General features: G+C 41.9%; 1 protein-coding gene across 1 annotated transcript in view; it reads right to left on the minus strand.

The window, feature by feature from the left end:
• The window catches only part of pex14 (peroxisomal biogenesis factor 14), a 46,955-nt gene that overhangs the window by 11,693 nt on the left and 7,523 nt on the right, over positions 1-27,739 (minus strand). Inside the window, exons 3-6 of the mRNA XM_080470271.1 lie at positions 14,237-14,321; positions 7,533-7,658; positions 4,693-4,778; positions 2,782-2,884 (exon numbers count right to left, since the gene is read on the minus strand). Of these exons, the coding sequence (XP_080326397.1) occupies positions 2,782-2,884; positions 4,693-4,778; positions 7,533-7,658; positions 14,237-14,321 (400 nt within the window). The remainder of the gene's footprint in view (positions 1-2,781; positions 2,885-4,692; positions 4,779-7,532; positions 7,659-14,236; positions 14,322-27,739) is intronic.

Consider the following 27,739-nt stretch of genomic DNA (forward strand, 5'->3'; position numbering starts at 1 on the left):
ATTCCATCTCGCCACAAAACGGCTTCTCCAGATGTGTGGGTCACACTGCCAGCCTCCCGAATTACCATTGGCACCACTTTTTCAGCCACTTCAGCCAAACTGTCCACAGCCCAGCTCTTTTCATGTCCCTCCACAAAGTTGACTCCTTTGTACTGCTGAGACACTTGACAAAAATGCATAACTCTTCACTCTCAGTTATCACAGATATGAAGCCAAGAATAATAATAAAGTCAATGACTTTGGCCGGGCTTGAGTCGGAAGAGGCTGAGCTGTGTGTGAGTGTGTATGAGAGAGAGAGAGAGAGAGAGAGAGAGAGAGAGAGAGAGAGAGAGAGAGAGAGAGAGAGAGAGAGAGAGAGAGAGAGAGAGAGAGAGAGAGAGAGAGAGAGAGAGAGAGAGAGAGAGAGAGAGAGAGAGAGAGAGCGAGAAAGAGAGAGAGAGAGAGAGAGAGAATCAGAGACAAGATGATGTGCGAGGCTTGCAGCTGCTGTGAGGAAGGGCGCACATTGTGTATTCAGTAAATTATTCAGTAAATACCTCGATATAATGTACACTACATATGTCCAGGCCTGTCCCTGTCTTTAATGGCCAGCTGGTCACCAATATGGCTCCCACCAACAAAGAGTGCCCAAACAGCCGCACAATTCCATTACAGGCTGGGCACGCTGAAGTAGATCCAAGATCCATTCATTAATTGTCTGTGTGAAGTTGTAGGCAAATCATAATGGGAGTCAAGGCCCTTACTCTTGAGCTGGGGCTGGCGAGAGAGACTAATGTAGTCCCCATTCAAAAGGATACATCACCTCATTGCGCCTGGCACTAGAGAAATACATGAACTTTAACAAAAGGGGTTCAAGCAATTGGCAGCGGTGAGGCAGTCGGTCGCTATTACTCAGAGAGAGAGAGATGGGGAGAGAGAGAGAGAGAGAGAGAGGGAGAAGAAGACAAAGGGAAAGCAAAGGGGGAGAAAACTCTCAGTGTAATTGCAACCCCTCTCCCCAACTGTTAACTACAACAGTCATTAACTACAATAGCAGCTTGGCTACTGCAGTCATAGCAAATTAGTTCCCCACATTGGCTGAAGAAAAGACCTGTGTTTTTTTCTTTTCCACTACGGAAGTCGCACCTACTGTTTGAAAAACGCCAGAGGATGCTTACTGTGAAATTCTGCCTTTGCTGACAAACAAAACAGGATTTGCACGTTGGCAAAGCTCCAAAAAGTAATAAGTAGAACAAGAATAGGCAGTGAAAGAGCCAGAGGAAACGTGTTTGCATAGTTGGGCGAAAATGACCATAAAAGAGCACATATTTGTTAATCAGATTCAGGGTGGCACACCTCGCATGTGATCACACGCAACTGCTGCTCTCTTCTAACCTGAGCCTGCCAGAAAACAATAGCATGGGTGTGACTGGATAGAATGATAACAGCCATATTTTCATCTGCTCTGCGCGCATCCGTGACAGGAGCCGTAAACTCAACTTCTCAATTTGTTTTACTTCATAGACGGAAGGACAATCAAACAAAGGATGCCTGCATTTAACTGATGAGATCAAATTTATGACACAAGTTTGGCTGCACTTTGTTCCTCTTTAGCTAAACACAAGTTCGCTGCGAGTTTACACAGCTTTCCCAGAGATCCTGGAAAATACAGGCGACGATGTGGCAGATGGGGGAAAAAAAAAATAATATGAGGGGGCAAATACTTTTCTGTCATTCATTTGAGAAATTAAATGCTTCTGCGGTAAGCTTAATGTACTACAAAGTCATAAACCTATTACAACTTAGAAAAGGAATCAACTTGATTAAAATACATAAATATAAAGGAAATCAATTATATGAATTCTGTGCATGCTCATAATATTTGTTTTAAATGCTTTCATTGTTTAAATGTGCCAGTACCTTTTGTCTTTAATCTGCTTATTATATTTAACTTAAACCATGCTTGTGTATCTCAGAAAACATATAAACATTAACTATTGGTAAAATTATTCTCAGTAATAACAACACTCATATTTGAGCCAGGTTTTTTTTTTCTGTGCTGGTACCTTTCAGGTGAAAACACACTCCAGTTCAACACTTTCACTAACGAGACCAAAGTTTCTCAGAGTGCTTCTCTCATTTACGCCTCCCTGGATTTTTAATTATACTGACGAAGAGCTCGGAAAGCGTCTCTCTCTCTCTCTCTCTCTCTCTCTCTCTCTCTCTCTCTCTCTCTCTCCACGTCTGACAGCCAGGTTGAGATTCCTCACCTGTCCAACATGGGAGCCGCACCTGTCACTGTGCACTTAATCACACTCGGGCCAGTGCTGAGCCCAGACGCCACACAGTGCCGTACTGCACGCACACAAACACACACATCCAGCCATCTTACAAACACAACCGTGTGCCTACATGCACACAAAATTAAAATGAACTTTCTGCCCACCTACGGGGGAAGAGGGTGGATGATGATGATGGCGATGGAGGTTTGGACGGGGGTGGGGGGGGGGGGGCTGCTGAAGGGAGGGAAGGGGAGACGGATGGAAAGGGGGAGTGAGGGGATGGGTTGGGGGTGGAAGAAAAGTTGTCATTTCCCAACTCATTAATATTCCGAGGTTAAGAGCTTTTCAGCGAAACGTAATTAATTGAGCCCGAGCCTGACAGTAAACAAGCAATTTCAAATTAAAGCGAAATGACAGCGGCGTCATTTGTTAAAAACGTGCGGGGCCCCCCGATTTTGGCGACAGATAAATGAGGGAAAATGTTAAGGAGGGAGAAAGTGATGAAGATATTAATCTTCACCTGTCTGTGTCAGCGTGCCACTCATTGCCGCAATGTTGCTTTCCATCCTCTGCAGATGCTGCTTGTCCTCTCGTCTCCCCATAATGAGGGGAAGGATGTATTTCTGCAATTAAAAGCATGGCACAATATTACACTTCTCTCTTTGGTGGAAAGGAGCAGAAAGATGAGGAAAAGACAAGGCCACGTAGACTTGGCAGGAGAGGGCCACAAGCATTGTTTTACTGGACTCCAGCCTCACAGTCTGAATTGAATGAACAGGAACATGCATTTCCCACAATAGCATTAGAGCAATACAGATAGGGACTGATCAGACATGTACGAGCACGCATATTAAGATGAAACCGTGCATTGGTTGAAAACAGTAATCAACACATTTTATAAACATTTAAAAACATAAAGGTATTTCTGAGTAAAAAAAAAAAGTAAAGTTAAAATGTGTTTGGAATTTACAACAATAATAGATTTTTGTGAATGAAATGATTCCTGCAATAAAAATGAAATGAACAGAAAAGACTAAAGGCTTGCCCACAGGAAAAAAAAAATGTGGGAAAAAAAACCCAAAACACTGTCATGTTGTTTATCTTCTCCCTGCCACACGATAAACAGAACTCTACCAAATCATATGCATGTTTGACAGCCAAATGAGGATGTTTGTTATCCAGAGTGAGTGTTACCCTGATGAGCAGTTGGTGAGCTTCTCACTGACTCCCTCACATGTGTGCGAGGAGCCAAGTTCACCAAATAGAATCAGTACGTTCCTGACAGGACCCACTGAACTGCTTTCAAAATCATACGTGTGTTGTTGTTGTTGGGGTTTTTTTTTTTTGCCCGAGTTTTGTTTAGAGCTGAATGGCTCCTTCGCCAGCGGCCAGTTTCAGGCTCTCTGCCGGGTTTTCCCTCCAGCTCAGGTGGCACGCAGCCACACCAGCGCAAGTAATAAACACTTTTTAGAGAAAAAGATTAAATGGGTGTCAACACGTGGTAATTAATAAGTGGGTTGCTGAGAGTGTGGTGTTTACAAGGTGCACCATAACATAAATAAAGTATGGCCAGAAGCTTGGACATATGGTGCGACTGGCGCTACACTCTGGTGACATGACAGCAACCTGTGCCGTCCCACCAGGGAATCCCACCTCCCAGGCGACTTGAGGCTGGCAAGGCCTGCTGTATGTGGGAAACAGTGACTGCTGCAGAGTGTGTTTTTGTCTGCCGAGACAGAGCTTTATGAAAAGAAGGATAAAATAATCGGACATAACAGGATCTGAAGAGAGGCGAGGACGTCTGACAGGGTCAGGGAGGCATATGTACGAACACGGTAGGTGCTCCCTGTCTCTCCTGCGCACAAAGGAGAGCAGCCTGTCACCGAGGCCAAGAGCTACTGCTAGAGCTCCTGTTCTCCTCTAAAACGAGAGTAATGGCTTCCACATGCCACTCACACTACTACTAACAACCACTATGGGATTAATGTCACCGGGGACAAGGGGCCTCATGAGCTCATGTTCAAGGGCTGCTAAGCCCGATAAAAACCGGGGTGATTATTTTTAGACTGGTGGATGTCAAAAAAAATTGTGGTGTGCTGCGTTAGCAAATTTATTTTTTTAAAGAAAAAAAAAAAAAAATCATTAACTGAGAGGAGGAGGAGGGACGGGGAAGTTAAAAAGAGAGTTCAAATGAGATCATGCTTTGACGTAAAGCAGGCTCGCTTTAATAACAAGACCAGAGTGTTGTTACGTAGTGCAGAGGCGTCTGCTATTCCAGCGCCACAATTTATCAAAACCTGATGCCCACCAACTTAATGCAATATACAGCAGAGGTAGAACAGACGCGTGAAGGGTGTAAGAAAGGAAAAAAATCAGTGTGAAAACAAAATCAGAGAATGAAAGCTGCTCGAACGAGAGCAGTGTAACTTGCCTTGTACAGCTGATAAAAGCCGAAAGTAATGCCCGCCATGATGATGGCGAGCGCGCCGTAATCTCTCCATCTGTAGCCCGCTGGGCCTGGACATGGCAAAGAAACAGGGTCAAATACTGATCTTTGGAAACAACAAATCAGACACACCACATTAGGCCACTGTGATAATGTAACTTGTAGCTGCATGAGTAATGCAAGTGTTCAGTGTGATGGATTACACAACACAAGCAAGTTTCACAAGCACGTGTCAGCTAATTGATTTTCACACTGTATAGAAATCAAATCAATGAAAGCCCACAGATGTGTGAAATGACAGGAAAATACATTGACCATACATCGGAAAACCCAGCTCCACCATTGAAGAAATGACTGGTTGTGATGTCTGATGCTCGTACAAACTCAAACAAGGTTAAACATTCGACCTACACCTTCTCTGGTCACTGTGTATGGGAGGCATACTCTGAATAAGATATTATTAGTTAGTAGATGGGATGTATTAGACATAACGTGCAATTTTGCTCCAAAGTTGATGAAGCAGAAAAAAATTGGAAACCACAAGGGTTTGAGCTGGTGTGAGTGACAGAGTGGAGCGTCTCCAAATTACCCAGGGAAGGAAGAGTGGTGAAGTGGCGGCCGACTCATTGATGTACATAGAGCATGGAAGCTGACTCAACCAACGGATGAGAAAGTCAAGCTCAAATTGGTGCTGAAGTTCATACTGATTCTGACAGAAGGATGTCAGAAAACACACTGCATATCAGTTTGTTGTGTATAAGGCTCCAAAACAGGGTTCCCATACAATATTATGCAAAAATAGATCATACTAAAGCCCATTGATTTATACAATATGCATTCATTTATAAAAAAAAAAAAAAAAAAAACATTCACAATTTGAGGGAAATTATACAAAATGTGTAAAACTAATCAAATTTAATTAAACAAAATTCAGCAATGCAAAAAAAGATATACTTTTTAAACTAAGTGCACCACATGTTTTCTCTGCGTGCGGCGGTAATCATCTATATTTACACAGATTATGTGAACCATAAGGGTTAAGCATCAGCGCAAACAAGCACTCCCCATCCTGCTGTTTCATAAAGGACACCCATTGTCTTCCACATTTTTTTCGTTTTCCTTTTTTTACTCTTGGTGGGGTGGGAAGTAGAGCATTTGTGTATAAACCTTGTAAAATAAACAGAGAGGTAAGAGAGCGAGTATTTGTGCGTTGAGAAGTTGACTGTCTTGCTGAGTGACAGATAATGTGAAAGTGTGTCATTGTGCAAGCTGTCATCTTGGTAGGCCAACTGTCTGTCAAGGTGGAAATTCCCCACTTAAGAGAGGCATTCAACTGAAAATGTCACTAAACAACAAACAGGTCTGCAGGAAATATGAGGGTTTCTTTTCTTTTATTTACTTTGGTGGTTCCAAAATGAATAGGAAATTATTTGATGCTGGGCCACTGAAGCACACCATTGATATTCTATTACAGGTCTGATTCCACCTAATGGGTAATGTGGTACATGTTTACTGGTTTGAAGTAAGCAAACCAGATTGATCTTGTGCCGTAGCCCCCGTGTGATTTTACATGCAAATAAAATGAGAGACCCACTGTCATACACGACTATATGGTACATTTTCAAGGTGAAAGCTTTCTTTTTTTTATCCTCCTTATTCAAGGGCATGCCTCATTGCTGTGGCAGCATTCGGCAATGAACCCGTAACCTTTCCTATCGAAAATTTTGAATCATTCCCCCAACATCCATATGGTAACCACATAAATTTGGGTCTTCATCAACATTATAGCTAAGATAGACTGCCACCTATCCCAGAATACCATGCATCTGAAAGGCCTTGGAGTCCTTGGGATGGGTGGTTGACCCTGAACAAGCCTCACTGCATCACCAGGGGTCTTCACTTGCTCTTTCCCCCCTCCGTCAGGACCTTCCATTCTTCCGTTGTCTCTCCCTTTTTCTACACCACTTCCATTCTGCCATCTTCCTTTTTTTATTTGGTCACTTAAGCTGTGGAACTGTGGTCTCCATCCCCCGTTTTTCCAATCTCCTCTCAAATTTATTGGGTTCAGTGGAGGCCTTCCTGTCCTTCTACCGTGTGGAAATAGAGATCAGAGTATCCATTACTTCGACAGAGATGGATGCGGGTCCCTGTACACCGTCCCCATAAGAAGGACATCAAAGGGAGGTAGCCCCCTCTTTTCGGCATGACCCCCCATACAAGACTCCCCGCTCTCACCTCATTATGCAGCTCCCTTATAGCAGCTTTGATATAAAACCCCCCACTATGGACAGAGAGCTGCGAGTCTCCCTAACTACATGGCCATCCCATCAACATCACTTTCATTACAAAACATGAGATGCTGGGGGAGTCAAGGACAGTGTGGTAATAAATGAGGGTGGAATACATCTGGAATCATTGTCATATGGGTTAAGCATTACGCGGACTTCATTCTGCATTGGTAAATCAGTGGACAGCACTCATAACCTCCTGAGGTAATAAAGATACAGGTTGCGGTGTGGGGTCTTGCCAGGGTGGAACCTCTTGAAACAGAACGGCAAAAGAGACTTCATAAGACTGTGCAGTGCAACGCCATACTCCCTGTGTCGAGAATTCACAACCATGCCAAATGCTATCAGGTACAAACGATTGTTCACGTTTACAGATTGAAGTAGTTGGAAAGTTTCGCACAGTGTGTGTGTGCGTACAATTTTTATAAGGCAGGATGGGAAGCGTGTGTTCGGACTTGGATCGAAGTTTGAAATCCAACTCAACCAGTGCACATATATGCACAGTTTCATAGAGGAGGAGAGGATGCATGTACTCACTGAGTGGCCCGGGAGCGAGGTGGGCTGCATGGAGTTGATGTGGGGGCACCACTGGGATGAGAGGCAGAACTTCTTCAGTGCTGCCAGAGCGCTGAATGGCCAACTCGACCTCGTCATCGGTCAGTCCTGAAATCAAGACGCACACCTTTAAGACATCCGGGGGACGTGCAGTGACTACGTGATAATGGAATACACCGAAAGGTTCCCTCGCCGTCATAAAGTAGACTTAAATACTTCCCAAGCTCTCCACAAATCTTTTAAGTACAATTTGGAGAACGTACGTCAACTCTCATTCTGTTTTACCAGCCGTCTTCTTGGAAATGTATTTTCACTTCATAATTCAAAAATTCCACTGAGAGTTTCTGTTTCAGGGACATCCATCACAGGAAGATAGTGCGGAAAGGTTCACAAAATGAAATCTGAAACCCTGCTAGCCTATTAACTGCCACCAAAGGCAAAGAAAATAAGAGTCTGTCCACTTCTCCAGTTATATTTCCCATGTGGAGATTTCATACACCCCAGACAGCGAAAATGCATTATTTTAATTTCTTCATTGTAATGTAAATGTATTACATAATTTTGCAAATGCCAATATAATTTAATCTTCAGATCTTTTTAATGATTTTAGTGATGATTAAATTGCAAAGGGCTCCCCGATGGAGAATCAGAGTGGGAGGAGAAAAAAAAAATCTAATATGAACATCTCCTTTTGTGGCAAGAAAGGATTTTATTTCAGATGCCATATGCTGCCATTGCTGTGGGTCTCATCTTTTAATGAGCATCTTTGTCTAAACAAAGGAAATAATTACAACTTTTGATGAAGAACAATTAAAAAAACAACATTAACCCATTTATGGCAAAATGATTAAGAGAAAGCCAAAGACAAAGAAGCAAAACGAGAACATAATGCACTGAGAAGTGAGGAACTACGGCTTGTCTCATGATGAGGAATCAGCTACATTTACATTATAATGTTGTAAACGTCTCTCTGCAGCTTAATAGTGTCTCTGCTAACAACTTACCATGAGTTTGTTTTTAATGTTTCTTTTTTCTTTTTTAAATACACTTCCTTTGTTTCACAGTCAGAAAAGCCCTTTTATATAACTGAGGTTCTGACTTGAAGTTTTCCTTCGGGATTCAGTAGATTTTCCAATGATTTACACCAGAAAGAGCCATATAAAAATATTTTTTGGTCGTGATCTCACTCGACAAGCGTAGTGACATCAACATGGACTGCTACCAATATGTGCACGAATACACTGAAAAACTACGATATAATCGGAATACTTGAATCAAAGGAGTCCTGTCTTTGTCGTGGTTTAATTGTGGGTTAAATCTTAATCATAGATCACCCTATAACCTATCCATGTTACGGCAGTCCAATTCTTTCATAATCTACCAAAAGGTTCACGCCACGGGGAGGTCCCTCCTGTCACCTATTTAAATGCTCAAAGGAATGGCCATGAAAATTGTTGAATAATTGAAGGCAAATATTGGCCAGCTTGTAGTCTACAGCAGGTCCTGAGTGCCAGGAAGTGGCGAGCGCCATGTGCTGAGTTTGTGCAGTCAGACTGCACTGTCAAATAAGCAATAATGTGTCCCCGGACTCCTGATTCATCTGACCACAGCAGACTACATGGTGACAGACTATTGAGTGAGATGTGCAGTGATCTCGGTTTCACTAAATAAAGGGGGGGGAAAAAATTAAATAAATAAAAACACTTCCTTTCACCTTGAAATGTAAAGTCTTTTTTTTTCTACATTTACGCAGCCATTGACAATAATATATGTACATCTTAATGGCTGGTTACATCTTTGATGTCGTTATGTTGTTTATGCAGCAAATGAAAGGTTTTTCACCTAGCATCAAAATAAAATACATGGAAATTCCTAAAGCTGTTTTCTAGTCAAATTACAGCTTGCCAAGTTGTGTTCCCGGCTCTGATCTGTTTATTGTTTAGGGGAAGACAACAGCAAATGAAAGGGCCCTTAGATCCAAAAGAAAAAGGAACAAGGTGAAAGTGAGTTTTACATATAAAAGGAAAAGACAAAAAAGGGATTGTGAAATTTATTATGGGTTCCAAAACCTGTGGAATGACCCCTGGACCCCCATTTCAGATCGACCTGTGAGGGAGATGAATTTTTTAAGACATAAATTACATCTAATGATGACACCATAAAAAAGAACAATAATGGAAAGCTATTCTGTATTTCATTATACTGTATTATTTGGTGCACCTGATACACGCAGTGCCTGTTTATGAGTCACCGTATTAGCAGATGCTCTGCCAAAGCATTTGCTTTGACCTTGCCATTCTCATTGGGGCATGAAATTACGGTGCTGGCACCTCGATATTACAGCTATAAATACTGTAAACTGCATATCTGGGCTACGTTTTCTATTGTCTTTCAACATAAACCTGATCGGTATTTATTTAAAGGAAAACCCATTGCTCGTCAGGTTATTTACAGCTCTATTTTCAGTAGCTCGTATTCGCGAGGCATTTTTTAAGGGCAAAGAGGCGGCAAGGCTCTTGCATTAAATCTATTTCTCCAATTCTGGCACTTCTGGACTTTATGGGTCAAGACCTAGCTCGGACAGCCAATTATAAAAATTGCTTACTAAAATATTTTGGGTGGTAAAAGGTGAATGCCTTCTTCACTGTCCTCCAAGCCCTGAAATATGAAGTTGCCCTTGAGTGAAAACTACTTACATTTTGAATATTATATTTAGAAAAAAAAGAAAAAAAAAATGCATGGCAGGGGTCATAAATAGATGGAGGTCAATGGGTTATTAAGAAGAAGTTCAACCTGTTTCTCACGCCGTGCTGGCGAGGGAGATTCTACATGTCATTTGGCTCCATTCAACGGCTTGAAAATGGCATGCCCTAAATAATGACCACTCTCATAGAGTATTCATTTATGTATTAAAAAAAGGAGACTCTGCTCTCATTTCCCTGCTTTATCGCCTTGTACTGATGACAAACTAGGCAAGGCCTCGGCTAGGTGGCGCCGTGGAGTTATTTATAACCACATCAATCCCTTTACCTTCCATGCAGGCCTTGGTCATTGTCATTTTTGTCCGAGAGGTGAGTCACATAACCCCACTTACAAACAGCATCCTATTAATATCTGGGATGATGAACCTTACCCTTACCTTCATACCAGGTATGGTAATAGACCAAAAGCCTACCTGTGTTTCCTGTGACCCTCGGTCGGCGGTCCAGAGATCGCCTTTGCTCAGGGTGAAATCTATTAGCATTTTTTATTCAGGTCAATAATAACTGGGACCGTATAAAAAGTAAATAAGTCAAACCATAATTTAAGTTTCACTGACAGGGAAAGTACTGTGGCGGTTTCACGTACTGAATTTACCGGCATTGCAACAATGTATGCCCTCTCAGGGAAAAGTAAAGCTCAAACAAACTGCATTCACTTTGGTAATACGGGCGCTGCTGACTGATGTCAGCACCGGGGCTACGGTCGAAGTGACACACTGGAAGCCGGAAAGTGTTGTTGACTTTGTCCCGAGAATTGGATTTTTTGGGGGGTAATTATGTGTGTAACTGTTAATTGTCTGGTCTAAATGGCGGTTACAAAATGGGGCCCAATGCTCTTTAGTTGTTGCATCTCTTAATTGAAGACGACATAGACGGCACAATTCACTAGATGAGAATGTAGCACATTATATTTCACTCAAACACAATAAAATTTACTGGATCTTGGCAAGGGACAAGTAAAGCAAAATTGCTTCAAGATTGCTGTATGACAGTTTAAAATGCAATTCATTTCCTCACTCCTCAGTAAAAGAAAGAGACAGCATCTCGGGGTTTAAATTTTGATTTATATTACAAAGTGACAAAGTTTCAATATTTCAGCCAGTTTATTCAACTTCAAGGACTCAAGAAGGGCAGCTCGAAATATTGGACTGCATAATTGCCAATTCATACCCTGAAATTGACAGTTGAAGGAAAACAGAAAATTATATTTTTCAATGAATATTGAAATAAACCACACTATTAGGATCTCTTTGGAAAAAAGGAGATGTAACCAGAGAGGCATCATTCAGTGCAGATTAGGGTACAAATGCGCCAGGAAATAATATGCACGACTGAGATTATTGTGTAAAGATTCTGCAACATGCAATCAAAGTGGGCCCTATTTTCCCCTTCATCAGCTGTCCAGCGTAAGTACTGGCAGCAAGAGGAATCCAATTTAAATTCCACTCTACCGGGAGATGGTATTGTTTCATTTTATGTGTGCTTTGACATTTCTGGCTGTTAATATAGAGTAAAATCCAGAAGTATTTACATAAATATGACATTAAACTGTATTAGAAATTAAGACTGACACATTTGCTGTGGTGACTGTGGGAGGAGGAGGATGATTGAGTTTCTCTGTCAAAAGGTTGAGAGGACAATACATGCTGGGTGCAGAAATGAATGAAGCTGCAGTGTTGGTCTGTTTGTTTTTGGTCTCACTTGAGCCAAAGGCACTTGCACAAACATCTGAGTCAAGGTTTGAATCAAAAAGTTATCATTTCAACGTGTACAGTGAAAAGAAAAAGCAAGTGAGCCATAAAAGCCCAAACTTTCTGACTGCGCTATTCGCAAGAAAAATGTGAAACGCGTCTCAAAATAATGAGATCTCCGAAGACCTTCCACGAATAGTCGGGCTGCACGAGGCTGGGAGAGTTTAAAGACTTTAGATATTCACCAGTGAAGAGGATCTTCAAGAGAAGTGTCAGGATGGATGATGCAACAGACAACAACTTCAAACAATCTACAACACAATCGGTTTCAAAAACAGACAATCTCTCTTTTGGAGTGACAGTCAAAGCCCAGAGCTAAAACCAATAGAGACACCATGGAATCACCGACAGGGAACCATTCATGCAAAACATCCGATGAATACATAAGCCTGGTTGAAGTTATATAAAAGAGGTCCAACCTGACATTCTGACCAGCATGTAAGTCACAAGTACAGACAAACACAAAGCGCTTAAAAATCCTCAAGCACTTCTTTTACAATCGTTTAAAAACTTTAAAAAAAATTAAGGCACTAATCAGGAAAAGAACGGCTTGGAAGAAATGAGTAAATATTCCAAATTGGATATGAGACACACAATTGATCAACTCACAAACCTTTCAAACTATCTCTGTTTGAAACTGATGTCACACCATCATTCAGTATGTATTTCTTTGTGAGATAAACATCTTGAAATGCAGCTCTCAGCTCAGAATGACAGTGTTGAGGTGAAATCAACCAGCGGGTTTGATGAAGCATGGGGGAAACAATGAAGCACTTTCCTTAAACAGGAAAAATAAATGTAAAAGATTTACAGGCTCCCGACAACGTGACTGTACAATACAAGTCAAGAGTTATCAAAGAAATACTGCAGAGTGCTTCTCTAACATACTTTGCGCTTAGTGTTTGATTGCTTATATCTACTCCCTCTCTCTTCCTCCGTGAGATCAATGCCTTCATGCAAATCAACAGTTCTTGTTTAGACCTACAGTGGAACCGATTTTCCTAAATAAATCTGCATTAAAGCATCATACATATTTCATGCCTCTAAAGTGCAGCAAGAGAAAACCATTTTGGTGAGAGGAGTTCTATGAAGTTTGCAACAAAGCTAAAAGTGGGAAGAAATCAAAGTGCAGGAGGATATCAGTTGGTAAAGGAGTGGATTGAATAGATGAGGAAGTAACGGACAGCACACTATAAGCATACCTCTGTCGTCAATAATGACACAAAAGGCCAAAGAAAACATTTTGAATATATCGAGGCTCACTGGAGCCATATGAGACGAGTGTAGCAACAGCCGGCAACCATGGATTTGGTTTCATGTTACCTGTCCTAGTCACAGAGCTTTTAGGCTCACTTTTCACCGTGCGGGTACATCTAACGCTGGAGCCGAAGACCCTCGGCAGCCCTGTGGAGGTGCCGTCCCTCCGAGCTGTCTCGTGGCAAACCCGGATTAAAAACACCATGCATTAAGAGCTTCCTTAAGGTGAAGCCTCGCACTGTTTGGCTCCATACCGTCACTGCTCAGCCATGGTGCTGGCCGCAAGAAAGACATGGCACAACAACACACAACTAACTCCACTACCGCATCATATCGAACCGACTTAAATGAGCTGAGAGTAATAAAGCTTTTTGCAAGTTTTATTGCGCAGACAATATTCCACCATGTGTTGGAAATATCTCAATGAATTGCAAAGAAAGTGAAGAGCCAGCAAACGTTGGAGCTCCCCCTGCTTAGAGAACCTCGCTCTGTCGTGCCTCAAATTTACGATAACAGTTAAATTAAGTAAAAGGGTTAAAATGCTGGAAGGCAATATTGATAATTCCATTGAAAACGCAGAGGGAGTTTGTCAATATTAATTTTCCTGAACCCAAAGGAGCATCCCAACTGGTGTGTCATTTATTCACAGGGCCTGAATCATGTTCTCTGAAGCTAAATCGACCCCCTATTAGTCCCCCCAGGGCAAAGAGCTGTGGCCACAACCTTTGACCTTTACAGATTTTTCTCCCCCCCCCCCCAAAAAAAAGGAAAGACAGTAGCAGTACAACAGGCTGTGCACATTTTGCTAAAAAACAAAAAGCAGAAGTGTAATCTCAAACCGTTATCTTCATAAATATATAAATATAGAGATAACGTGTGCTTTCAGTATGTATGGAGCAGATCCAAAGTTTCTCACCTTTTTTCTTCAAGAAGGCTCTTCGGGTGGCCAGGGGACTCTGGCGCACTTTGGGGTTCTGCAGAAATTGTACTGCTGTGGTAATCTGCGAAGAGACAAATGTGATTTTATTCCTCATAATGAGATCATATGAGAGGAAGACGATAAGCTCGGCAGGAAACTGATGCTTTTAACAGCACAAACAAGAGTCTAGACGTCCTTAAGAAAAAGGTTGATTATAAATCCGACAAAAACCTTAAATGGATTCCATCTGATAGTTGCTTTTACACACACCCCACATTCAGCAGTGAGGAAAAAGACCACCTGACCACTTTCCAGCTAAATGTGGGGAATGACCAAATCAGCAGTTATAAAATTAGCCCATCAAGAGTGCTGGACAAATGGAGTATGGAGCTTAATTTGCTATTACCCTCTTAAAGACAAACTTCCATTCTTAAGTGCGCAGTGGAAGAAAATCTATACTTAATGCAGAGGTGATCATTTGTATCTAATAACTTGAGAATCCTAGGCTGAAAACTTCTGTAATTCTTCCAGTTAAAAACCTGCCATGATCAAATCACCCAGCCTGAATGTTGTAATGACTTGAAACGTTAATGCACTAGAACGTTAAATAGCATCAGAACATCAGTAGTTTTAAGTGCACTGCGTTCATCGATTCTATTATGTTTTCCTTCGAGATGCACCTTAATTTTCCACACCAGTATGCGTTTCCAAGAATTGGAGAGAGGGGGGAAAAAAATAAAAAATATCTTCCTCAAATGGCATTAAAACATAAATTTGAAGTGGGCGCCATGAAGTGGCGCCTCCTAAAATAGATAAATATGTAAGAACACGGAGAAAGGGGAAACACACTGGAGGGGAGGTTTCGATGACTTATTATCGCACCTGTGGTCCCCGTGATTCAATTGTAAAAGTCATCCCTCTAATAGGTTGAAAGGTTTTGATTACTCTTCTTTTCTCTTAGTGTTGAAAGATACAAAGTGATTGAGCGCCCTGCCAGTGGTAATTCATTTTAGGTAATGCATTGCATATACTATGAAGCTGTTTCAATCCAAAAGAATTGCAGTTTAAACTTGTCCAAGCAGTGGGAGTGGCAGAGAGGCTGTTTAAAAAGCAGGATTTCTGCGACACCGGGGCAGCGCAGTGGAGAACCGCGGCACAGGCGTCTTAATGAGACTTCTGGAAAACGTATTCAACTGTGTGCATCCGCATACATCGTGCTCGCCGTATTTTCTGGGATAATTATGCAGCGATAAAACTTCCACAGTGAACTTTTATCAAAACGCACCAGATTGATCCCACGAGATGTTGCCACAACTAATCTACCATTTCCCGGAGACACAACCGTGACCTTGACGTACACAAGGGTTATGCGAGGGGTATGGAATTTTCTGGATCTCTATATGCTGACGGCCTATTAAAGTCAGTCACCCGGAACCTTTATTGTGACAACCACAGATAAAACCATTTGCATGGCGAACCCCCAACTGATGTTCTGGGAATAAAGATACTGTAAAAACACTGCGGAAAATATCCCTTCGATAGCAAGACAAAGCAGATGGGATCTTACAAAAACACACCGTTCCAGTATAGTGGGGAGGGCCGAAAACAGAGATGAAGGCTTTGAAAATCTATTGTTCTAATATTATTCCAGTAAGCAGGGTGATGCGGCCGCCGTGAGTGGTAATGACCTAATAGAGAAAGAATATGCTGAATGAGCAATCCTTGTTTACATTCCCTGAAAATTTCAGGAGCACAATATTGACAGGAAAATTGTATCAATGTTAACAGGCATAAGGATGACATCTTAGCCGGGACCGCAGCTAGCTCAGCGGCAAACTAATGAGACAAATGTCCATTTGGTTAAAACTGTAGTGGTAGATCTTCAGGGAGAGGAAAAGTGCACTTCTTAGCAGATGACATAAATGCTTTGCACAAGTTCCATCTAGACATCTCAATCAATTATAACCACATTGCACAGATTTCAGTCTTGTTATTGACTTATGGATCACCCCCGTTTACAGTGTTGGGTAGCACACAACTGGGCTTTTAGGAACACAAGATGGATAGCGGTACAACGCACGTCTGGGCTGGCTGAGTGACTACCTAAAATCGTTTTTGAACAACGGGTGAATTTTCTTCTTAACTCACGGGAAACTTGCAAAATCTCTTTGGTTTCAATAATAATTCAGGCTCTTCTTGTCAAGGTTTGACTGCTAATGCACCGGAGTGCTCTATGTTAAGAGCAATAATCTTTGCAAACCAGATAACCAATGGAGTGTCAGGTAAAGCTGAAAAAGAGGTGAAAACTCAATCACACCAAGAGATAACATTAACCAACACACTTAAAGAGAGTGAACTTGATGAACGGACAAGATTACAGAAATGTTATTGAGTTTGAATTGGACAAGTCTTCGCAGCCCACTTGTCTGAAAATTGCAATTGTGATGCCTTGAATTGTGAGAAATGAGGGTGAAATCCAATTATGTTCGAGCCACGCAGATAAAGGCCGGAGGGAAACCGTGTAACCAGTTGTATATTTTTACTCTAACTAGTAATAGCACTCAACTATAGTATACTGTTAGACCTATGGATGTTTTACGGGTGAATTATGGGAATTCAGGAGGAGGAGGGAAAATGGATCAGAGATGCAGACGGAATATACGGAAATAGCACTGCACTGTGTATTTGTGAGATTGTCTCTGTACATGAGGCTATTTTCAGCTTTAACTTGAAATTAAGCAAAACCACAATGGATGGACTTGATCCAAATTACAGGGGCAAACTCAAAATGTGACTTTCAAGCTGCCACTCCGAGCTTGAGGTTATTCACTTAAAGTGTCTTTTTTTAGGGTTTGTTGCATATTGCGGATCTTTGATACTGTTTTGAGCGAACATTTTAGATTATCTCATAATCATTCTTATTTTTTTTGCAGAAAGACAGACACGTGTAAGGCAAGTCTTTATTCCACACTTTCTAATCTAAAAAAACTACATACAAATGTTGTCTGTGGCAATGACGAGATTTGGAGGGTACGATGGAACCTGAAGTTGGGTGGATGGGGGGGGGGGATGCACTGGAGGGGCTAAAAGGAAATCATTAGCAAGTATAAGATTCAGTCTCACTGTGAATCAATTCATTCCAAATTGCCCCGGCCTGTACATTCGAGGAGAAGTGCCCCTGATATAATAACAGACTGATAGACATGAGCAAAGATTGTGTTAGGCCAGTCTCAAATTTCCCCCCCAAACACACGTTTGAAGGACCAAATGCGAGGGAAAGTGAGAGACAGCGAAAAATGAAGCCCTTTATTAATTTGGTGCTTTCATGGATGATTTGCTATCAGGGGCAGCTGTCTTAAATGACTTAACCCTATACCTTTCTGATATCAGAGCCCTGCCAGAAAGGAATTAAGTTTTAATGCAATTATTGTATTTCCTTTGGTCGCCTGACTGCTTTGATGTGGCCAACAGTGCTTTTTAATCTTTTTTAAAAGAGCAGCTTTAAATGCCCTTCTAATTGTGACATCTTGCCTGCCTTAATGTGACCTTTAGTGGAGGAAGCAAGGCCTCATGGGAGCGGCTATAGGGAATTATTGACCCTGAGAGACATCAGGAAGTGAGGTGCAGGCCTGAGCATTGAGCTCACATCCACACTTGTTCCGACACTGCAGGAGTTTCGAGGGCCCTGCTGGAGACAAACCGTTCCCACAATGACTGTACAGAAAGAAAAAGAACCTTTTGTTTCTTGCTTCATTGTTTCCCGTCGTTATTTTTGTGCAGTGCAGCTTTTCACAGAGACATGCAATGTGGGAAAATCAAATCAGCAGCCGTTACTGGAACTCAACTAACATCTGATGGGAGTGCTGGTGAAATGTGGGCCTTTTTTTTTTTCATCTCCTGGAAAACTACGGGGTTCCCGACAACTTTTACCTCCCTTTAAATGGTGCAGCTTGTACAACAGTGAATGAGCGAGACATTTTTGAGCTTTAAATTCTGTGAATGTCGTCGATCTTCATTGAATGGGCCTAACTTTTGAAATTTAAAGGTCAGAGTCGACATTTCAGCAGATGAGAAAAGGGTCATGGAAAACTGCATTGACATTTGCTATGCAAAGGTTTAAAAATAACATACAGGATTGTATCAGTGTCAGAGCCATGGGCAAGGCTACGATCATGACATCAAAAGGACATTATGCAATTTTTGTAAGGGGGGGGGGGGGGGGGGGGGGGAAATCGTGCTTTTTTTTTTTTCCAAGACCACTGCACGTACAGTACAAACCAAACTTTCCACTCAACTGCATTGAACTATCAGACTTCTGTCATCGTGAACATGATAAAGTTGAGCAGGCTCGCTGGTGAGAAACATCAAGACTGTGAATTTGACTAACAGAGTAAAAACTGTGCATGTCACACAGCTCTGGAAGTCTGACTCGCAGAAAAAAAGGGGTTGTCTGATTTCCAGGAGAAGACAAACACATTTTACAATAATGAAAAATTATACTTTAAAACCGTGACCAAAATTTATGGTTCAATTTACTGAGTATGTGTGACGATGTCATGCGAGTCCTTCAGAGCGTGTTTAAGCTGCAATATGTCTCAAAGAAACAGAAGAAGAAACAGGGTCAAAACAATAAGTTGGATGTTTCTTCTTTTGTTTTTAATGTTCGAGTTTGTGAAAAACAGAAAATAAATTTGGGTCCTTTTGAGACGAGGATACGCAGGATGCAAGTACCCCCCCCCAAAAAAAAAAAAAAAAAAAACATTTTAGTGAAGGATGAAGACACAGCATATCATGATAACAACAGGTGTTTTAAAAATAACTTGGAGACAACAAAGACATTCTTTTTTTCCATTCTTGTGAGATATATACTCAAAGAAAGGAAAAAAAAAAAGAAAAAGAAAAAACTCGTGGCACCCAGCCAATTCAAAACCAGCTTGAGAGATACGCTATAAAGCCGAGTCTGACATTTCTTAATGTGTAACTGTCAGTGATGCTGCCTGGGGTTGCCCTTGCTAAACTAGCGAGACAGATGACTGTTTAGATAAGGACATCCCCACTGGGGCTCCGAGAGCCCCGATGACTAAAGAGGAGCGTCTCAGTCGGTGACACCTCGCATTCGCCCACTTTAGACCAAAAAAAAAGAAAAAAAAAGAAGAAGAAATACTTATAGAGCATACACATTCCTTTTAATTCAGGTAAAAGGCCCAAACCATGAGGCTGGGGCTGCTCTGAGAGATGAGGGTCATCAGAGATTAACCCGTGGCACTTTAGCAGTGGGGGTGCAAGAGGGGAGTCGCAGCGGAGCACAACAAACTACTTAGCTACCACAAAACATTCCAGCCCCTTCTCAGCTGCAATCCAGTAATGGATACTTCCTCAGCTCCGCGATTGGTCAAAATGTTTTCATACAATAATTTAATTCAGAAACACATTTACAAAGCAGGAGTAATCAATTTTAATTAGTTGATTTTTTTTTTCATTCGCATAAAATTTAATGTACTGCCATCGATCGCCTTTGTTCTTTAATGCGGTACCTCTTTCCTGTAATTCGAAGCTTTTATTTTTCTTTTTTCCGTTGCAGTCAGTGATGACATTCAGTGACAAGCAGCTCCGTGTGTGTTACGACAGAGCCACAATGCAACTTTACATCGATGGCATGCAGTACAACGGGTGGTCGCGATGTGGTTTGAAGATTTGTCAGGTGCAGAATTGTGTTCCACACAAATGAGAAAATACAGAACATTTTTAACATAAAAGGTAAGAAAAATACACCTGTATAGAAAGTGTGTATGTTTTTAGGTGTGTCGAAACTAAACTAAAACAGCACAAATTTTGATGAAAATACATGTGAAATATTATGGTGTATAGTTTTGTTGACCAAAAACATACCAAAAGTTCAGAATATTTGGTGTTTGGTGGATTTTATAAATACACAACAAAATGTAGATTTTTTTTTCTTTTAAATAAAACAAAATGCAATGAGGACTATAGAAATTGGTGTAACACCTTTCCTCTTGCTCGCCCATTTTTAACCTTTCAATAGGTCTGTACAAGCTCACTTGAAGTTCTTTTGTGGAAAGAAATGGGAGAGGTGCCTGGCGACGGTAACATAAACAAAGGCAAAGTCCTTTCTTTAAACTGCCGGCACTCTGTGTGCGTTGTCCTTCATATCATCAAGGCCCGCCAGCCTTTCACATTCAATTAGTTGATTGAGGCAAAATGCAAGCGGCACCAGCAGCAAACAACGTGGAGCTTGTGTCCAAGCGACACACCACAGAAGTTGTGTTGTGGTGTCAGGAGAAGAGCCGCCCCCGTCACAAGCAACTTACAGTGACAAGCCTATCCTCCTCTGCTGATCGAGAGTGCTCCTCGCACTGAGGAGGCATCCACCCACTGACTGACTGACTGAAACACACACACACACACACACACACACACACACACACACACACACACACACACACACACACACACACACACACACACACACACACACACACACACACACACACACACACACACACACACACACACACACACACACACACACACACGTTCAATTGACCTACTACAATACGCAAATAAGGCAGGGAGAGCTCGGGTGAAGATGCACCGAGTTGGCATCACATTTGCGTGCAGCCTTTGCCAGCCTGCCAAATTGCCTAATAAAAGGAGAATAGAGAGGCCAGTGACAATAGAGAGAGAGGTGTCCTTTTATTGATCAAATGATTCCTTCTTGGGGACACCGTGCCACTGGATGAGAGCACGCTCACAAAGACAACTTGGGCAGATTGTGACATTCCAGTGACATTGTAATCGTGTGTCAACTCTTCTTCAGTCAATAGCCTGAATGCACTAATCATGTGTCTTGGATCAGCAATTTCATGGTCTTCAAAAAAAAAGGAGGGGGGGTGGGGGGCAGAAATTGGTGGCATGACCCTACGCACAGGGTGAGACCCCTCTTTCCTCAGCGAGTGCCACAGAGAAAAGGCAATGGGGAAGGATGGCGTGAATGGAGGCGCATCGAGGTAGGAGCAGAGCAAGAGAAGATGAACATCGCCATCTACTGGCAAGGGGTTGTACAAGAGAAGTCAAAAGGAGATGGGGGTTGAAAGGGTGGCTCTTTACCCTTGCGGCCTGCCTTTCACCGAGACCTGTCAGAAACATTTAGACACACTTGCCAAGACAATGGGCCACACATCTACAGTGTCAGACTGAAGTCACCATCAACTGACGGAGGAAACTTAAGGCAGTCGGTCTTTGTTTGATTGGAGAAAGAGAGCCAGCACGGTCTGTTCCTGATCACACTAAGTGACAAAGAAAAATGTTGATTAATTGTCTTTTTTGTGGAGGCATCCAACTAAACACGAAGAATCTAACCTAAAGAGTCAGATAAGTATGGAGAGAGTGCCGACAGCATTAGAAAACCACAATCATCAGGGTCCAGCAAGCAGCACGTGTCTTTCCTCTCATTTTAAAACTGAAGCCAAAGAGAATATTAAGAGCGTTTGGCAGATCAAATAATAATTCTTTGTTTCACCCTTTGAAAACAAGTTAGGCGGCACACTGAAGAATTCGTTGGTTATGAAATGCCAAAGACACAAAAGCATGTGTACCATGTTTTTATGGATGCCCCACCTAAACACAATAATCCACCTCTTCTGAGAAGTTGAGACACAATTTTCAGGTTTTGCTACATGGCTGTCAAGATTCAGATGATATGTTACCACCATAAAAAAAACACACACACACAACAAACATCTCGAGACAACCGTTTTCAAGTCATGAATGTTTTTGTTTTTTTTCTCTCCTAATAAAATCAGATTTCTATCTTTAATGGATGTCTAAATTTCTGACGAAGCCGGCATTGAATACATTCATCCTTCCAAACAATTAGAAAAAGGTTGATTTCAATTGCCCAAAAACTCTGCGCTCAAAGAGGCAGTAATCAGGGAGGAGTGCTGCGCGTCACTGCTCATACTTTTTGTGACAATGTGACATTTAAAGGCAGCGGTCATTGTTGGGTGTCAACACCCATCACAACTCTGCATTAAGTCACATGGCGACGGGAGAGAGAAAAAAAAATACATGTTTTTACCAAGGCAATGAGTACAGGAGGCAACCCGCAGTGAACCACTATAATGTCACGGAGGGTGGCGTGTTACAGCAAAGGGGCTGAGTTGGCAAGCAGCTCAGCAGCAGATGCACACCTGTTCTGACATATTCTGTCGACCTTGACACAGAAAACACATGACAATGCCACTCTGTGCATTTCAGAAGTACAGGCTGCTTGACGAAGCCCCTTCACTTCCTTTTTTCACATCCCCAAGATGCGTACCGAAAAACCACTTTCCACACACTGCAACCATGATGCAGCGCTGCAAGAGAAGTAGAGACAACAGTGAAAAAAAAGTCCAACTTCAAAGAAGATTGAGAATTTGTCTTTTTTTTTTTTTGCCTGCTTCTTTCTGTTTCTATCTTCTACTTTTCTCTCTTTCTCTCCTCTAACCACAGCTGCCGTCTCCTAGTCTGGTCCTGCGGAAGGGGTCTCACTGTTGCATGTGCTTGCTCATGTGGAATAGATGGTTCTGTTTGTCAAAGTGCCTCGAGTTGACTGCGTTGTTATTAGCGCCACGTAAATGAAATTGAATTATATTGAGGTATAAGAAGAGACTGTTTGGCAACTGCCCATGCTGGCTGGCACTTTTGGACATGACTGCAGGCCCCCGATGACACAATTAACACAACCTAAAGAGGGCAGAAAAGCCTCAGCCCCTTGTTTATGCCATTCCCACCGTCTCCCTCTCGCCCCTTCTTTTGAAGTTCATGACAGAGCTACGGCGCATCCATCCATCTACTATTTTAATCAAAGAGAAAGCAAAGCATTGCTGCCAGGAGAGCCGCACTGGAAAACAAATGCAATCTCCCTGTTAATCACTGCATTAACAAGAAGTCGACAGTCTTGACGCACATGCAAGGGAGGGGAGCCATTCCAGGTGTTAAGATAATTGTCAGTTGTGCCACAGACGAAAGGGTTTTTTTTTTTTTTTTTTTCCCCCGTCACTGTGCTGGTCCACACTTGTGACCCTCAACTTAATCACAGGTTTGAAAAAGTCTCCTTTTTGTGCAAGGCGGCATATGCTGACTGTGGTGGACTGCGGATAAAGTCACAGAGGTGCAGGTGTAGTCAGTGCCATGTGAAGTGCAGCTAAAGGAAGACGCACGAGGACGGTTTAGTGTAAATGATAGGCCAGAAGAGGAAGAAAAAAAAAAAAATACTGTGAAAGAAAATACAGCTATGTAACCTTAACGAAAAACAAGTCCATACAATGTCTCTGGCAAACGACAGCATATTAAACGTACATCACAGTAGCCAGGAAAAGAAACTTGCCAAGACCGTCGCTTGTCAGAAATGATTCACGTGTTTCTTTCATCAGGAAAATAAAACTCCTTCAGCTGCAGGGTGAAGTTACTTTGAGAGGAGGAGATGAATCTGTAACTGAGGCTCGAGTTTAAAAGCTTCAAAAGAATTAAAGAAATAAATACATTAGAAATCACATTTCGGGAGCACACTTTAAAAGTTAGGCTAATTAGAGTTGATTAAATTCACTTAAGTGGTTTATTTCAGGAGGTTTTGAGATAATTTATCTCAGTTTCTGTATTCTGTCACTTTCATTGTAGCCTAGAAAGTAGCACACTACGGGTTTTTTTTTTTTTTTTTTTCTTTCTCACAGATTCCCCTGATAAAGCCACAATCTCAGGGCGCCACACACAGAGAAACTCTGAAATCCCATTAGCATTTCGCTTTCATTATTTTTAATCAAACCCAGAAAACTGACACATATTAATTAATATCCATTACCAGTTTTTTGCCCCTCTCCCCAAGAAGACGTTCGGGGGGGAAAAGAAGCAATTAACTTAACAAAATAATCAAAAAAATTGTAACAGAAATCTCTGATAAATGTCATGTGAGGTCCCGTCTAAATGTAAGAAGTGTAATACATTCTTGCTGTCATATTCCATTAAACTGCTATTACAGTCTTGATAGAACTATTAGTCACTACATTATTAATAACATTAATGTATTTACATTTTTGGTGTACAAGCCTGCTTTCATGCAATAATTTATGAAGGCGACTTCAGATACGTTATAACCTTCCCCATCTAGGCTCTTCTGTGTTTATTATTGATTGTGAAAACAGTCAAAATTTCACATCTAATACCCCTCTGCTCTCCCCCTCGTACCCCTTAATGTATTGGAGTGGGCTGTTTACATTAAAGGACTGGAATAAAGTGCATTTACATCTGAAGCATAAGTTCATAATTTACATTCCAACATTTATTAGAGGTGACAAACGAGCATTTGGTCCACTCGTGCTTTTCCACAATGCAGCACTCATTCAATCCATATAAATTACAGCTGGGCTAGGGAGTGCAAGAGCAAATTATTTTATTATATGTATGCATGTATGACTCTATAGGGGGTTACTAAGACAAACAGGGAATTAGTTGATTAGGCCAACAGTGGTTAACAAAGAAAGAAATATGAGAGCGAGGGTTAAGCCAATCAAATTTGAGCAGAAATGTTTGGCTCTCATTCAAATATCTAAAACACACAGATCTTATTATAAAAGCTTTTGATTGTTCCATCACTGTACGCCATAGCGCTATGAGGTTCTCACCAATGCGTGCTCTTTGAGGTGTTCTCGTTCCGACAGCTTACCCTGAGCTGGCACTAATATTTTTCAATTAAAAGAAACTTGCCTAAAAGGCAGTATTCTATTACATAATTAGACAGAGCAGCGTTTTCAGAAGTGTAGTTACAAATGCACTGAGGGGATCCCGGCATTTGAACAAATATCTAGCGCTGTAGGGGAGCTTGCCGACCAATTAACAGCTAATAACTTACTGGGAAGCCAGATAAAAAGAGGAAAAAATGTTCCCCAAAGTGTCAATTACAAAATCATTTTTCCTCTGATTCCTGCTCTTGTGAAAGCATTGCATGCTAAAAGGCCCTTTTAACAGGGTGCCGAGATAGCAAATTGTCCATTCTCTCTTCTTTTTTCCCCCTCTATTTTATAGTTTTACAAGCTGGAGTCACACTGAGAGAGATTTCAGCCACAGCGGAAGGACTATTCAGCTCTGAAAGCATTAGTGTGCGAGTCTCTACTGAGAGCACGGGCTGGTCTGAGAGGAGGCAGGCAGACGGGTGCAGGGACGGGGGAAATGAAGAGGGATTCAATCAAATTCATGTTCATTAAAATCAGAGGACATCACAAAAATTAGAAAGATGCTGACAAATCAAAGGGTCTCAGTACCTGAATTACCATAGTCATTTACTTATTAAAGCCAGGATGCTTCCTGTCAATCAAGAGCCATCACATTCTCCATTTGCGGCGGAAAGCCGCCGTAATTGCTTCTCATACTAATCAACACAACTTGTGTAATTATGCCTTGAAAGTGACATTGGAGGCTGAGAGCGATGTGAGCAGTCTTGACAGCAGAGACATCTCAGATTCATCGGGAGATTTCCAGCCTCGCTGCAAGGAGACAAGCCACTCTCAGACCAAGTTACTCAGTCAAGCAGTTTACAACCATAAACACAAAGAAAAGACGATAAATCAAGCTGAAGTAATTACAAAGCAGAATGGAGAGTATAAAGGAAGCTCGCCTCAATAAGACCACTTTCCCAAGTATATTGAGGCAAAATGACTGCGATGTAATTAAACTGGTGTCGTATTTCTATCATTTCTTGAGTAAACACATAGTGACAGTTCACTAAATTGCGGGAGAATAGGAAATTACAGCTCTGTTACCCGGCTGTTTACATTAATATACTCGCTGGGACAAAAACCTTCCAAATACAGTCCCGCAAGTATTCATTATACCTCATTGAATTCGGGTTAATCATAGACATTACATACATCGCCAAAATGAACTTTGCCTAAAACTAGCTGCAGCATTCCTCTAAGCAGCGGCACACCGGCCAAACCGTATTCCCAGGCTGCATCTGTCACACCGCGGCCGGGCTGAGAAGGTCAGACTGAGGTCAGATCCAGAGTCGTACAATATGACACAAAAAACCATCTACATTGGACGACGAGCATTATCAACACGCAGTGACAACCAGGTCTTTATTTGCTGTGAACGTTGTGGCAAATTAAAGGAATCCGAGAGCTTATGTTGAGGGGAGCAAAAAGAAGAAAATCTAACTCAAACTAAGTGGAAATGCTACGTCTGGGTGGGCAATGCAGATCATGTCTGGCTGAGCACACCAGGCAGAAACCACAAAGTAAAGATCATTTATAAAATGGGCTGGACTCATCTGTGCTCATCCGTTTCAAGGATGTGGGTGGAACAGTCACAGAAAGAAAAAGAAAAAAAAGTCGCCAACATCAAAAAAGACTCAACTGATAAATCTGGCATACTGTGAAAGCAATAAGTGTAATGATTTCATCTGCAAGCAGACGTTAAGATGAGAGATTTATCACTTGTATAAAGTTCAAACGACAGAAAAACCAAAGTCTCTCTCTCTCTCTCTCTGTGTCATTCCTCGCTGGTGACCTCCAAACTTCAGCAGACGTTGACAACAAAGTATGAAAATACTCTTTTTGTGGTGAAATATGAGAAAAACACACACAATTACCAGCAGAGAAAAAAAACGGGGGCCTTTTACAGGAAAAGCCAGTATGATTCACCCTTCTGCATTCAACTGTAATGAGTCAAAAAGTGTGACCTGCACTTAAACAAGAAGTCACAGCCAGGAGCTGTAAACTCATCCCCCCCTCATCCAAGCCAGCAACGTCGGCAGGACCTGGAAGATGTGCTCCGAGCATGCACGATAAATCTGACGTGAAATCATAATCATAAAAGCAATTAGCTGACCCTGCGCCACTCGTCCTTGGACATGACAGTGAGAATTCATACAGAGTCCTCTAAGGAGGCTCGCTGCCGGGTTGGGCGAGGAGGGGAAAAAGTGCAACACAGCAACAATAAAACGGAGGGCCCTTCCTGTGTCATTAACCACCGAAACAAACAGTGCATGATGCGCGGTGCGGGATGTGAAACCAAGAATTGGCCTTTCGTGCTTTTCAATGGGAAAGCTTCATCGAAACAATCTGGTGTGCTGCCGTTTCCGGCGTCACAGCAATCCCGCTTCCTCCATGGACGCCGCACAGCCGCAGTCCTCAATATCAGGCCTTACAAATGCACCATGAGAATACGGAGAAAGGCGCTTTTTGATTCGGACATCTGCAGGAACGTGTTTGCAGTCTACATGCCAGGACTCAGGACCTACTGACTTTGAGACGGCAGGTGATCAAATTTATTCAAAGTTACTCTTTCGAGGACTGCGTCACAATTTCAAAAAACTCTCTTCTGACAACTGCACACACACACACACACACACACACACACACACACACACACACACACACACACACACACACACACACACACACACACACACACACACACACACACACACACACACACACACAC

This window comes from Lipophrys pholis (assembly GCF_963383615.2).
Source record: "Lipophrys pholis genome assembly, chromosome: 8".
NCBI classification, from domain to species: domain Eukaryota; kingdom Metazoa; phylum Chordata; class Actinopteri; order Blenniiformes; family Blenniidae; genus Lipophrys; species Lipophrys pholis.